This window comes from Poecile atricapillus, chromosome 1, assembly GCF_030490865.1.
Source record: "Poecile atricapillus isolate bPoeAtr1 chromosome 1, bPoeAtr1.hap1, whole genome shotgun sequence".
Classification (NCBI taxonomy): Eukaryota; Metazoa; Chordata; class Aves; order Passeriformes; family Paridae; genus Poecile; species Poecile atricapillus.
Genome location: NC_081249.1, coordinates 126437573 through 126451544, shown reverse-complemented (window position 1 = coordinate 126451544; position 13972 = coordinate 126437573). Strand labels below are relative to the sequence as shown.

At 52.1% G+C, this 13972-nt stretch overlaps 1 protein-coding gene across 3 annotated transcripts; it reads right to left on the bottom strand.

The window, feature by feature from the left end:
- Positions 1–61: 61 nt before the first annotated feature.
- Positions 62–13821, bottom strand: INCENP (inner centromere protein). Of its 3 annotated transcripts, none has more exons than XM_058829369.1 (17): positions 13624–13821; positions 13428–13541; positions 12179–12897; positions 10737–10788; positions 10557–10590; positions 9066–9144; positions 8556–8607; positions 7945–8062; positions 7726–7860; positions 5726–5835; positions 5258–5378; positions 4507–4629; positions 4137–4312; positions 3791–3878; positions 3162–3272; positions 1908–2067; positions 62–1465 (listed from the first exon to the last, which is right to left on the bottom strand). In XM_058829369.1, the coding sequence occupies exons 1-17, from the start codon at positions 13776–13778 to the stop codon at positions 1251–1253; spliced, it is 2562 nt and encodes an 853-aa protein (XP_058685352.1). In that variant the 5' UTR covers positions 13779–13821; the 3' UTR covers positions 62–1250. The 3 variants fall into 3 exon arrangements, with proteins under 3 accessions (XP_058685352.1, XP_058685351.1, XP_058685353.1); XM_058829368.1 differs by having other exon boundaries at positions 3162–3275; positions 13624–13820; XM_058829370.1 differs by having other exon boundaries at positions 3162–3275; positions 12230–12897; positions 13624–13820.
- Between the last annotated feature and the right edge of the window lie 151 nt (positions 13822–13972).

The following is a 13972-nucleotide window of genomic DNA, read 5'->3' as shown; positions in this document are numbered from 1 at the left end:
ACAGACTCCAAACCTTCAATTTCTGTAACAAAAAGCAGTGAGGAGCCCAGAGATGATTAAACTCACTTTATCCAACAGTGTTTGGCCAGCTCAGAAGCTTTTGTACAAGAAATCGCGATCGCATGGTTACAAACTTGGAAGCACAGACAGCCATGGAAACACGGGCAACTCCATGGGTACAGACAGCAATAGCCAGACCTGGATCTAGAGAGCAACCCCAGAAGCACAGACACTCCACAGATACAGATCTGCACATACAGAGCAGCCCCAGAGTAGACACCAGTGTATTTAAATACAAAACCCACATCTTTTGAAGAACATTTGCTGACAAACAGTGCATTGGCTACAGAAACACAGACAGGATCACGTCCCCTCACACACAGCAGTCTCTACAGGGATTTTACAGGGCTGGGCTGGGCGCAGAAGGAATGACTAAACCACCATGGGCTCCTGGAATGGGAAGGCTGAGCTGGAATTTTTGGTTCGATGAAATTGGGCTAGCCAGAGTCTGGTTAACAGCGGCTCACTGAACAGGAAGTGCTAAAACAGGCCGAGAGACAACGAACTGATGCTGAGCCATGGCCAAGGGTGAACAAGAGGGATTAAGGCTAAAAACATCCTCTCAATCCCATCTGGCCTCAGAGATGAAATTTCACTGAGAAACAAAAAGTCTGCCAGAACCCTTGTGGAGTTTCTCCTATTGATGCCTAGAGCTGGCTCACACATTTGCAGGTCCTCAGGGATATGGTCACACCTTGGTCACGTCTCTCCACAGCTGATGGAACGTCACTGAGACCCTCATCGTGTTCCCACCCCAGCTGTGCCCAGCTGATGGACACTACCACACAGGTGGGAAACTGAGTGATGAATCCCTTTGGGATTGCAGGAGATGAAGAGCACACCTGGGAACACCTTCCTGAGAAGAGCAGCGGAGCAGGCCGGACTGTGCCCTGGTGCAGTGGTCCCCGGCTGTCACTGGCCCCGGGGGCAGCACAGACGTAGAACTGACACCCCTCACCCACTGAAGGTCTGAGTCCATGCCAGCTCCAAGCTAAGGGTAAGTGACAGGCACTTCCCAGGGCAGCACCTCATGGCTTGGCCTGACAGAAACCAGCCCCGCAAACCGAGGCGCAGGAACCCAGGAAAAGCTGCCATTTATTCAATGCTAGAACCTAAATACTTAAAGTGAAGAGTGACTCCTTCCTCACCTGATGACAGGAAGGCACACCTGCTGCACACCTGCGCTCACCTCAGGGCTTCTTGAGGCCACAGGGCAGCCCCAGGGCTGGCTTGGCCGCCACAGTGGGCGGGGAGTGCCACACGGCCGAGCTCGTGCGCTTGAAGTAGCGGGGTTTGCTCTTGTAGAAGATGTGCTCCAGCTTGGGGCTGGGGATGGCCCCAAACAGCGCGTCCAGGTCAGGGGGGTTGTAGTACTGCCGGACCATAGCCTGGTTGAGCTGATTCCCTGCAGGAACAGATGAGGGTTGCGTTAACTTTGTTAATTGGGATTGCTGTGTAGGCTGCTGCATATGTCATGTCCCCGCTCTGCTCATTTCTCATCACACCAAGGCAGCTTAGCAGTGTATTTGTCCCCCATCACACTGCGTCAAGATCCCCAAGTGGTAGAGGAGCCCCTGATTCCACATTCCACATAGAATCATGGAATGTGTTGGGTTGGAAGAGATTTTAAAACTCATCCAGTTCCAACCCCCTGCCATGGGTAGGGACACCTTTCCACTAGACCAGGTTGTTCCAAGCTCCTGTTCAGTCTTGGACACAGAAGTACTTGTTCCGTGCTTGAGTACTTTACACACCTCCAGGCAGGAGGAACTGGGCAAAACCCCACAGCAGGTCCCACAGTCTGCTGGGGGCCCTGGACACACAAATCCCTCCACACACACACATACCAGTGGCCCAGGCAGGGACGGGCTTGCGCGGCTGGCTCTCGTCATCTGTCGAGTCGTCGCTGTTCAGGTCCATCCCGTAGTCATTCGAGCTTGTCACAAGCACCTTGAGATCCTTTCTGCTCTGTGGAGTCATCTCATACGAGTTGCAGGCAGGGGAATTCTAGAAGGGAAACACATTCCACAGGTGTTGGATGCAGCAGCACCATCAGGCTCCAAGCTACAGCAGGACGAGCTCGTCCCCCCCTCATGCTCTGTCACCCCATAGCAAACCCTGAGGCTGGCAGTTCTCAAGTTTGGACCCGAGAGCTTGACCCAAGCTCTAAAGTTGTGACCCAATGATGGCTTTGCATGGCCTTCTCCTGTTTAATGAGGCTGATTAATTTGCCATCTGTGGAATGAGCACATAGCAATAGATGAATCTAACAGGTCTAATAGAACAGAGCTCGACCCCAGCCAAGCCAAGGTTAACTAGAATTGTTATGTCGCTGGAGCAGACTCACATGATCTAAACACTCTGCAACCCAGTTTCTGGGCTTGATCAATGATATAAAACTGCTAATTGCTGTACAGAGAACCTGCCCACCAGCTCAGCCAAATCAAACTCACACTAATGGGAGAAGCACAGGCAGGAAGTGTAAGGGCAGGAAAAAACCTACAACTGCAAATTTCAGGTTTTTCAACTGGAAATTTCCAGTAGAAATTCCATTTTCAATCAGTCTCTGGAGAGCTGGACACAGTTGTCCTTCTCCAGAAACCTTCTTTATGGCTTTGTGTCCAGTGACATTAACTCCCACCCCCTGGTTTTACACTTGAAGATTCTGAGCATTGCAAGGACACAAGAGCCACATGTTTGTCAAAGTTCAGGACAGGAACACACACTCGCAGGATTCTCCTGTGCCAAATCACCACCATCCCACAGGCTCTGCCGCCACCTTGTGGCTGTTCCCAAATTTGACCCAAAAAAAAACTTTTAGCACTTTCTGCCCGAGGTCTTTCCGGTATTTAAGAGGCACTTAAGACAGCTCCAACAGCTGCTGGTTTACCCACAGCTAAGAACCCTGTCCAATCCCTCAGACTTCCCTTCCCTCTATCATTGGAATATTCGTGGAGTCAACCCCAGATGAGTAGGATTTACAGAATTCCTGTGTTATTGGATAGGCAGATGAAAGCAGAGGGTGGAACTGCCCAAGGCAAGAGTGGGTCAGTGCTGGGACTGAACTGTGCTGTCACCCCTAAGGACCCATCCCCAGTTACCTCCTTGCTCCCCAGGAGCGGTGCCCATGTGTTGTCTTTGGCCTTTTGCTCCTCTGCCAATTTCTTCTGCTCTTCCTCCTGCCTCTTCTTCTCCACCAGCACCTGCTGCTCCTGCTGCCAAGCAACACCCATGGGATTACCCTTAGGGACTACATTGACAACCCAGGCACCCATCTTTGTGGCTGGCAAAATATCCAAGCACCTCATTATAGCTGTTTCTCGTGCTGCTGAGGAGCTCTTGGGACATGGTGCAGCGTCCTCAGAGGGACACAAACACACTGACCCCTGTGCCACAGCATCAGCTGTCTTTCCCTGACAAAGACAGGGCCTCCCACCTTGGAAAACTTGCTGCTGACTTTATCTTGGGGCTATAAAAGCCAGGAGCCAGCTGACTATCTGCAGAAGTCTGTGCTACTGATCTTGGCCTCCTTCTAGATTAGTAAACAGTATTTTTAGAGGCCAAGTCTCCCCATGGTACCATAACTGTGCCAAGCAGGTCCAACTTCCTGCTCAGAAGAGCCACAGTAGTTTTTCAGGGATTCCCACAGCATCCCAGCTGAGCTGCTCCAACAGCAACAGCTGCTGAGGCCAGACTGTGGCTCTATCCCTTCCCAAAATCAATCACTTACCTCCTTCTTCTCCATCTCCCTGCGGAGCTGCTCCTTAGCAGCCGCTGCTTCCTTCTGCAGGCAAGCCTTCTCCTGCTGCTCCCGGAGCCTGGGAACCACAGCATAGGCCCTCACTCCCAGAACCACATCAGGGCCATCCCATGCCCACAGATCTTCAGGAACTCCCCACCACAGTCCTGACATCTCTGAGCCCAGAGGAGCAGCTCAGCACCAGCAACAGTCCAGAGCTGTGCTGCCAAGGTCACTGAAGTTCCCTGCTGATCCAGCCTCCCACTCCTGCCCTCTGCTCCAGCTGCATGTCAATCCCAGCACAGAATTTGGTACATAAATGGGGATTTTGCCTTACTTTTCTGCCTGGATCCGCTCCTGCTCCCTCTTTCTCTCCAGTTCTCTCTCTGCAGCCAGCTGTCTCTCCCGCTCCTGCTCTGCCTGCCTCTGCTCAGCCATCTTCCGGGCATGCTCCTGCTCCTCTTCCCTCTTCTTCTGCATCAGCTCCCTGCACCGCCGTTCCTCCTCCTCCTCCTGTAAGCCCAGGCAGGAATTACTCACCTGACAGAAGCAGGCTCCAGGGGACAGCACCAGGAACCCAAAATCCACATTTCTACACAGCAGGGAAACATCTTGGGGGTAACTTCCCAGCGCCCAAGGCAGGAGGATCCCCTGTCCAGCTCTGCCTGTGGGACAGAACAGGCACGCACGCACACACACACACACACCTGCTGCAGAGCTCTTTGTCTCCTGGCCTCCTCCTCTTGTTTGCGCCGGGCCTCAGCTTCCTCCATCCTCCTGGCAGCCACTCTCTTCCTGATCTTCTCCTCTGCCAGCCTTTCCTCCCGTACCTGCAGCACACACAGACCCAGTCACAGGTAGGACAGCACAGCAGGACCCCTCACAGGGCACCCCTCCTTTTCCCCCAGCAACCAAGAGGGCCTGTGCTCTGTTTTTAAAATGGTCATATTTAGGGCAATGACCTTGTTTTACATCCTCCCAGAAGAGCTGACCCCATCCTGGGGTTTACATATCCAGTTCCATAAAGCCTTTGGAATATAACCTCAGAGCCACGCAATCAGACAGGCAGCTGGGGGTAATTAAAGCAGACAAATGAAGGCTCTGGAGGAAGGATGTTTGCTTTCCCCTGTCCAGCTATTACTCAGCTTGGAGAAGATAAAACCTTGGGGCCATTAGGCCGTCTCTATCTACTGCAATTCCTTCTCCCATCTACCAAAGCATTAATAAAGCCCATTTAGATTCATGATTATGGAAAACCAGGGGTTCAGCTGCCATTTGCTGGAGCCAGAGAAAGGTTGTCCATCAGGATCATGAAGGTGCTGGAAAATTCTTTCTTAAACTAAAATTGGTTCAGCCTCTGGAATCCAAGCAGCCTCCATGCCCCTCTTTCCAGAGAGCACATTTGTATGCTGCCAACTGGCTAATGATTGTCCCAAATAAGCTCTGCAGGGGCCATACCTTCTCGGTCTTCTCATCAAACAGCGCAATCTTCTGCTCGATCCTCCTCTTCCTCTCCCTCTCCATCTCCTCTGCCCGCTCCCGGGCTTGCAGCACCTTGCGCAGGCGTTCCTCGCGCTTCCTGAGGACAGAGCCCAGCTCACCATCGAGTTCCAGCCAGGTCAGCCCCCCCACAGCTCAGCACAAGGCCAAAAAGACATAGCAGGAAATTCAATGGCCCAAATTCCCCATTTGTTTAAGCACCAGCCATGTTTAAGCTCTGTCAGAAAGTGGGGACTCAAGACAAAAAGCTGCAGCAGTGGGTGGCAAGGACAGTTAATGCTTTGTATCAGCATTCCAGAGATGCCCCAAGGACAAACACTGCCTGTGCCCACAGGAGTTTCTGCTGCTTGCACAGTTCCTGCAAGATAAAACACCTGGACACAGGACCCTACAGGTGCCAAGAGGAGTGTGACCACATCTACTCACAGCTTCGCCTCTTCGAGTCGCCGTCTCTTCTCCTCCTCCAGCTTTTGCCTTCTCAGCTGCTCCGCTTCTTGCTTCTTCCGCAGAGTCTTCAGCTTCTGCCTCTCCTTTTCCTGAGGGGAATTGAAATGTCATTGTACCCACTGGCCAGTGCTCTTTCCCACCTCAACTGCTTTGGGCAAGGTCCAAGAGGCGACACCAAGGAGCTGCAGGCAGGAATATGGGATGGTGACAGCCCCGGAGCAGAGCTCAGGCAGACTGTGACCTGGTCATGAATGGACACATGCACGGAAAACACCGCTGTGAATCTCAGGGAGCAAGAGGCGAAGCTGGAGCGTTGAAACAGGAGCATCAGCTCTGGAAGCCCAGGCAGCATCCTCAGGGATTGCAGGCAGCCAGCCCCATGCTTTCTTTTGGTGCAAAGGAGCCACCAAGCAGCGCTAATGCCTGGCACGGCTCCCGCTTCCTGCGGCGAGCGCGGGGACAGATGGTGCTCCAGGAAACACCTTGAGCTCCCACTGGCGCCTGTGCCTCCCACGAGGCTCGATCTGGTGGTGAACCACGAGCACTCTGAGAGCTCCCAGCTTGCTCCGGCATGCAGCCAGCTCCTTGTGCCAGCCAGAAACAGGGGCTTTCTCCTCATTTTCCTGACCCAGCCTAGGTACACTGTCAGCCAGGGGAGCAAGATCCAGCCACCACTACAACCACAGCAAATGGTTTAACATCAACCTATGCCATGCCAAAGCAGGCCTGGTCTCAGCATAAACCAACAGATCAGCATGGGCATTATCCAAGGGAATCCCATACACTGGGCTCCATGCTGTAAATGCCTGGTGCTGTCAGCATCCAAACTGGTTAATATAAAAATAACAATTATATCTTATTGCTCTGCTGCTATTTAGTTATGTTTAGCTCCCACATGGAAAAACTCCCGAGGGGGAGCTGCCTGCATTGGAATGAAACCTAAAACATTCCACGAACTGACAGCAGCAGAGGAAGCACTCCCTAGCCACAAGACTCTTTTCTCATCCTATTAACTCTTTTGTAGTACTGACACAAACATCAGCAGGGGCCCAGCGAGATTGAAGCTGGAATCCTTCACTGCTTCCCAATGGCCTCCCCTGACCTGCTGGAGCACAGCCAGCCTCTGAACACAGCTCTAGGAAGCTTTGCCATTAGGTTGCTAGATGCAGGAATACCAATTCCTGCATCCTGCCCTCCTCTTTCTCCCTTCTCAGCGCTCCTGCAAGGGAAGATCAACTCCAGAGTTGCCTACTTTCCAGGTGAGTTGTTTGGTATCAGGAGAATGAGCAATTCCTGCTTGGCACACAGCTTCCAGCATGGCTCTGAGTGAATCCAGAAAGCTACATCCTTGTCTAGAACTAGCTCTCAAATCCCTCCCTCCCTCCCTCCCAAACTGCTCCTATCTTGGAAAACCAGAGGTTTGGAAAGCTCCCTGGGATAGTGCAGAAGCACCTGTCTGCAGCCAGCCAAGGTGTGCTGCTGGTCCCAACAGGATCCATCAGTGATACTGATGCCCACTCAGTCTGGACACCAGCAGTTGTCTGACTGGCCCCACATCCAGGACAGCCTCATGTTTCCTCCTGCCTCAAGGGTTTGGAAAACCTCCAAAGTTTACATTTAAGAGGTATTTGCTCAATCTCACTCATGACAGAAGTCCTAAAAAGGAGACCTGGGATCTACAGGCTTCAGTTATCAATACAACTCAACATTTGCAACCCACTTAATTTCTGCTTCCCAGTTTTCATCTCTGACTGTTACTTGTCAATAGCACAGGGGAATGAAGCAGGAATAAAGCTTGGAGTTCAAACTGGAATTCTTCAGGAAGCTGACTAACCCAAATTTTATTTATTTAAATGCAAACAGACCACTTTAAATCACTCAGCTTCAAATGGGTTGCAAAGCTCCTCTCATGGCTGTGCTTTAACTTAGGCACTTAATGAAACCACGCTGTACTGTCTTAGAGAAGAGTCTCCTCTTACCTTGGGATCAGTCTGGAGAGGAGTGTTGTACCTGATGAAGGATTTTATGACCCCATTCCTCCCCACGGAGCTCGGTGTCATGAGGAGCTGGTTCTTCTGCACGGTGTGCAGGAATGTTTTGAATGGGCGCACCACCTGTGAGAGTAACAGCAAAGTGTGAGTGGGGCTGAGTATAAAAAAGGGTCTTGGTGAGGCATTCCAGGGTTACAAGGATCTCACCCTGCTGGCTGGGAGGACTGGGGATGGGGTCTTCCTCCTGAGAGGAGACAGCCCTCCCTCCTCTGCCTGCTGGTGGTCGTAGCGCTCGTCTACGGCTCTCTTGTAGCTCGGCTTCCTCCTGTGAGACAGCACAGCCCATCACACCGGGCAAATCCTCCTCATGCCTCCAAGTCAGGGCTGGAAAGGGCCATAAACTATCCTGAGCTTAAGAGAGATTCCAGTGTTGGGAGGCCCTGGCACAGGTTGCCCTGAGAAGCTGTGGCTGCCCCATGCCTGGAAGCGTCCCTGGCCAGACTGGACGGGGCTTGGAGCAATCTGGGATAGTTGAAGGTGTCCCTGCCCACGGCAGGAGTGGAACTGGATGGGCTTTAAGGTCACTCCCATCCCAAATCAGTCTGTGATTCTAAGATTGTGCATGCACAATTAGCCAGTAAATAAAATTCTAATGCAGTAGAAAATAAAAACTAAATCATAGAATCCCAGAGGCAGGGAAAACTTATTTGCAGAAGTTTCATGGTCACAAACACTGAGGCCAGTGAATAACATCCCAGCACTGAACCTGTTTGGAACAGGACCACAGCCTGCCCAAAACACTTCCAACCAGGACATACCTGGCACTCTGGGGTGGCTCCAGGGTCTCCCCATTCTTATTTAAGTTGTTTTCTGAAAGAGAACAGTTACACAGTGAGATCTAGCAGGAAAAAAAAACCCTCCAACACAGGTTTGGCAGCAGAGAAGGGATGTAGCAGCTCACTGAACAGCAAAACCACCTGCCTGAGTGGGCAGGCTCACATGGCACCATTCCCACCTGGAAACTCCAGATAAAGCAGAGCTGCCCAAAGCTGTCTGGGCTCTGCATAGCTTCAGCAACAGAGCTCAACTGGGCCTCCCACAACCCTCCAGCCTCATTATATCCATCTCCATGTGCTTGCCTGGGTGGAAATAACTCCAGCACAGAGTTTTCTCACTGCTAATTGTCTGAAACAAATCCCTGCTCATCAAACATTAATTAATCTTTCAAACTGAGCTCTCAAATTAACCAGTCAATTTTTCCAGCTTCCCAGCCAGCCTCCCAAAATGATAACTTCCCAAAGTGCTGCCCCAAAACCCTCTGGAATTACCACTGCTGTTCGGCTCCTGGGGCTGCTCGTGTTTGCTGACTGTGTGGGAGCAAAGGGACACTTCAGGGCTTTGGAAATCCTGTGGGAAAAGCAAAGGGATTTCAGGACAATTGCATGTGGAAACAGCCCATTCCTGGTTCAGATCCTTGGGTGGTTCTGACACCGTCAGTGGCGTTACCAGGGAATGCCAAACCACCTCCTGGCAAAGCCCTGGATGCTGCATCATCAGGAGATGCAGGGACATTGACATGAACATCTGCACTGCTTAAACTCAACCAAGCTCATCAACTATTAAGGCCAGGAGCCCTTCCAAGCTGTAAATCTGTGCTGCCGGAGTTCTGGCCAGAGCCAACGTGCCCATTTCCCTGAGCAGTGACGAATGGGGAGCCTGGAGACAGCAGGCAAATGGCTCATTTCCATGATTTATCTGTTCTTTATGGAATACCCATCACTGCTCGCTGCCTCTGCACTTAAGCTGGGGCTCACTCTGCTGGGATAATGGGTTGTGGTTCTGGAATTGCTCTCTGCTAGCAGCACCAGCATTACCTCCTGGTCAGCACTTCACAGTGCTGCACTGGGAAAAGAAAAGGGATTAATAGTGGAGAACTCATCCCCCACAATTGCTTCTGCAGAGCCTAGAAAAATTGACTTTGTTTGAGTTTCTGCACAGCTCTCCTTGTTTTCACAAGTGCTTCAGGTCACTGCTCTGCTCCATTAATTCAGGCTCTGCTCACTCATTTATTCTGGACAAAACACTGACATGATCCCAGGATTACTTCCTCAGTGAGGACTGTGGAGGGAAGGGTGTTAATCTCAAAAATATTCACAAATTTCTTTGAGTGTCCAAACTAAAAAGTGTTGAATTACCTGCAGGACTGACCAAAAGGTCAAAACAAGCTTTAAAAATACAGTGTGTGAACCATGACTCCCGCTGAACCAAACTTCCCTGAACTATAAGGTTTTTTTATCTCTAAAGATTAGGGACTGAATTTTCACACAATGATCTCTAGTAAGAGGTTAAAAAGGAAGAGCCAAGTAGGACTCAACCCTGAGGTCAGGCTCAGGGTGATATGCACACAATTTCAACAGATTTAGGAAAATGACAGAGGAAAGGCTGTGTTTTAGTCAGAGAATCTTGGAAAGCATTTAGGACTGTAACACCCTTCCAACAGAACACCTGTACTCAAAGCCATAGGCCACACATGCTCATGTCCCAAATAAAACTTTGCTGCTTTTGGTTTTGCTGGTTCTGGAATGTTTTGATTAAAACTTTCCCTAGTCTGAGTACTAGAACCACAGAGGCTCAGATGGGCTTGTGCACCTCTGAGCCAGATGCTCTGCACCATCCTCATTCACTGCTATGGGACAGGTTACAAAGTCTGACAATCCACAGGCAGAGCTCCCAATTTTCCCAATAAAGAATGTATTTCACACATTTTTCTCCCAAATACACACAGACACAAATGCTTTTAATCCTTGTCCAAATCTTACCAGCTTAGAGGGAGTGGAGGGTCCAGGAGGAGACCTAGAAATAAAAGAAAGACAAAAGGGGCTGTGCTTAGCAAAACTGAGGAAACTGGGAAGCCACTTGGATTTTACACCACAAATGACAGTGACAAAGTCCTGAAAACAAGGTAGTGAGGATAAATAAATAACTGAAAGCATTCTCACCCAGTTTTGACAACCGTTTCCTCATCCTCTGGCACACTTATGGAGCTGGAGGCTGTGGGAGAGATAAAAACACACCTGAGCTGTAAGATTGGAGTGCAGCCAAGGATCTGGTGGGACAAGGACCTCCAGACACTGCAGAGGGGTTTGTCCTGCCCTGGGGCAGGGTGGAGCACAGGGGCACACCCAGGTGGCACTGCAGGAACGTGGCCAGCAGGAAAGCAGTTTTCAATTATGGATGACTTCAGGGTGATATATACAAGCTGGCATTAATGGGGTAGGACTTGGCCTCAGGCTTCTCTGCAGGGCCCTAACTTGACATCAACAGCAGAGCCATCCTTATTTACAGTGGGACTGCTGCTTCCCAAGCCAGCATTCCAGTTAGTCCTGCTACAATGAGTTCAGAAGCTCCAGCACAGCCAGAACTTACCATGAATAACCATGGAATCAAAGAGTCACAGACTGGTTTGGGTTGGAAATGACCTTAAAGCTCATCCATTCCTACCCCCTACCTTGAACAGGGACTTGCACTAGCCCAAGTTGCTCCAAGCCCTGTCCAACCTGGCCTCGGACACTTCCAGAGATGAGGCAGCCACAGTTTCTCTATCAACACGTGCCAATACCTCACCTCTCTCAAACAGAAGAATTCTTTCCATATATGCCATCTAAATTTCCCCTCAGTGTGAACCCATTTCCCTTTGTCTTGTCACTCTAGTTCTTGATGAAGAGTCTCTCTCCAGTTTGTTTGTTTAATAATTCCAGCAGTCTAGATGTCTAAATCTTTTTTTGTCTAAATCTGCCTCTGCCACCAAGTATAAAATTGTGGGAGACTTTTAATCTACAAAGTCCAACCTCAAAATTCCCTTCTCAAACGAACTCTAGAACCAGCAGCCAGATCCTGCTAAGGAGAAGGAAACTGGTGGGAATTTCACTCTGCACGAAACAGGTAGGGCTTTAGGAGAACCCACCACTCCTTTTGAATCCCCAAATCCTTCTCAGCTTTGCCAGCTGTCCCCACAGAAACCAGGAAGACCAGGTGACCAGAGGAGCTGTGGCTGCCCCATCTCTGGAAGTGTCCAAGGCCAGGTTAGATGGAGCTTGGAGTGACCTGGCTAATCTTTAAGGTCCTTCCAACCTCAATCATCCTTTCCCAGGGATTCCAGGATTAGCAACTTCTCCCAGCACATCAGCAGTGGTTAAAGCTACATTGAAATGAAGACACTGAGGCTGATCTCCCAGGTGATTTACAGGGCTGAATTCAGCTACCTGCATTCCTGTGCTCACAGGGTGCTCCAGAAAGCCAGGGAGAACTCCATGAGGGATTGCAGCCTGTCTAGCCCAGGAAGCTTAGCTGCCACCCTCACACTGAAGACCCAGCCCCAATGCTTTGCTTTCCCCAGCAGCAGAAAGCAGCAGACACCCCACCCCCCACCCCCCTAACTCACCATCCACGGAGCTGGAGGACACGGATCTCTTCCCAGCTGCCCTCCTCTTACCCGCTGCCCTGGCGATGGACGTCCGGATCACGCTCTCCCTCTTGCTGGCCAGGGAGTATTTCTCTGCCAGGGAGGTTCTGCGGCTTAGGGAACCTTTCCCCATCAGGCTCCGGCGTACGGAGCGGCGGCTGAGCCGGGAGCCAGTCGGAGTGTCTGGGCTGCTCCTCAGGGGCTGGGAGGGCTCCTGAACCCGGCTGTGTTCCCATGAGGAGCCATCCCCCTCCTCCAGCCCAGCCCATGGGCTCAGGGTTATGGTGACATTGGCTGCCTTTGCTGTCTGCATCTCGGGCACAGCCTGGCTGGCCTCGGGAGTACTGGGCACCACCAGCGATTTGGGAGTACCACGTTCCTTGGGAGAGCCATTCCCTGAGCCTGTGGGGAGCAGCTCTGCCGGCTTTCCTCCGCTCCTCTGGAGAGGCACTGCAGTACCAGCCTGGTCAGCTTCCACCCAGGGATCCTTCCCTGCTGCCTGCTGGGCGGATGGGGTCTCAGGAACCACCTTGGAGATTCTGGCAGAGGCTGCAGCCCGGGATCGTGTCACACGCTGCGGTGGAGAGTTTTCTTTGGCCTCGGCTCTGCTGAGTTCCAGGTTTTCTTTGTTCTGGAGTTGCTGAGAAGATCGCACAGAAGACAGTGGTTTGATGCTGCTGTTCCTCCTCCTGGAGAGTCTGATCACAGGAACAGTGGGTTAGATAGGAACAGGAGTTGGGAACAGCCCAAAGTCCATCCATTCACACACAGGCAAGGAGCCAAAACACCTGGATGGGCCCAGGAGACACAGAGCTGCATAAAGCAGTTAACGCAGACAGTAATTAAGAGATGTCATGACTTTAAAGCAGAAAGATAATAGACAGAGACACGGGGACATAGAACTAAGCAACAATAAAAGCACTTCTCGTGAAAATCGAAATCCAGTGTTTTTCAGCCTAGAGTGCCCCAGACAGAGGGGTCTGACCGGACCTTTAACACCAGCGGGACGCGCGGGACGAAGGAAGGGGAACTCTCATCGGACAAAGGAGGGGATCGCCAGTACATGCTCCATGGAGGGCATTGTTTCCCTGAACCCATAGCAGCAGGTCTGTTCAGCCTGCCGCCGGCTCCATTCCTTCTCCAGGCCCCGGGGACACCCTCTAAGCTCCCCCTTTCCACGGCCCGCCCCGAAAGGGGCTCCCCCATCCCCGCTCCCGCCGCCCCTCACCGCTTCCTGCCGTGCTCCTGCTCTTCTTCCCGGAAGGCCGACAGCCGCCTCCTCCGCTGCCGTTTCTTCTGCGACGGCGTCTTGGGCATCAGTTCGAGCTCCTCGCTGTAGTTGCTAGAGAGGAAAGGGAGATCAAGACGGGATCAGCGCGGAGGGCGGCCGGTAGGGACCTAGCGGGGAGCGGGAATGCGGGTACCTGACAAACATCCTGACCGCCTCCTCATAGATCTCATCCAGCCACACCATATCGGTCTCGTCCACCTGCTGCAGGAACTGGGCCAGGCGCCGGTCGCACTCCGCGGGCAGCTCCAGCGTCCGCGCCGCGGCCGCCGCAGGCCCCATCGCCGCCATCTCTTCGACGTCAACGGCCGCGCGCGCGCGGCACGCCGTTCAAACACGGCCCCGTCCCCGGCGGCAGCCAATCACCGCCCGCCGCCCCCCACGGCCCGCCCTTCCCATTGGCTGCCAGGGCAAGGGCTCGCACTCGGCACCGCTCGGCTCGCCCGTCGCCACGCCCCTGGAGAACTCAGAAGGCGGGGCTTGAG

What these genes read in the sequence shown, in the direction of transcription:
- INCENP (XM_058829368.1), bottom strand. Translation starts at nt 13,778, where the DNA reads ATGGCGGCGATGGGGCCTGCGGCGGCCGCGGCGCGGACGCTGGAGCTG. An exon ending in CAGGAGCACGGCAGGAAGCG is followed by an intron (nt 12,898 to 13,427) that starts GTGAGGGGCGGC and finishes TCCTGTGATCAG; the next exon opens with ACTCTCCAGGAGGAGGAACA. An exon ending in CAGTCCTCCCAGCCAGCAGG is followed by an intron (nt 7,861 to 7,944) that starts GTGAGATCCTTG and finishes TTACTCTCACAG; the next exon opens with GTGGTGCGCCCATTCAAAAC.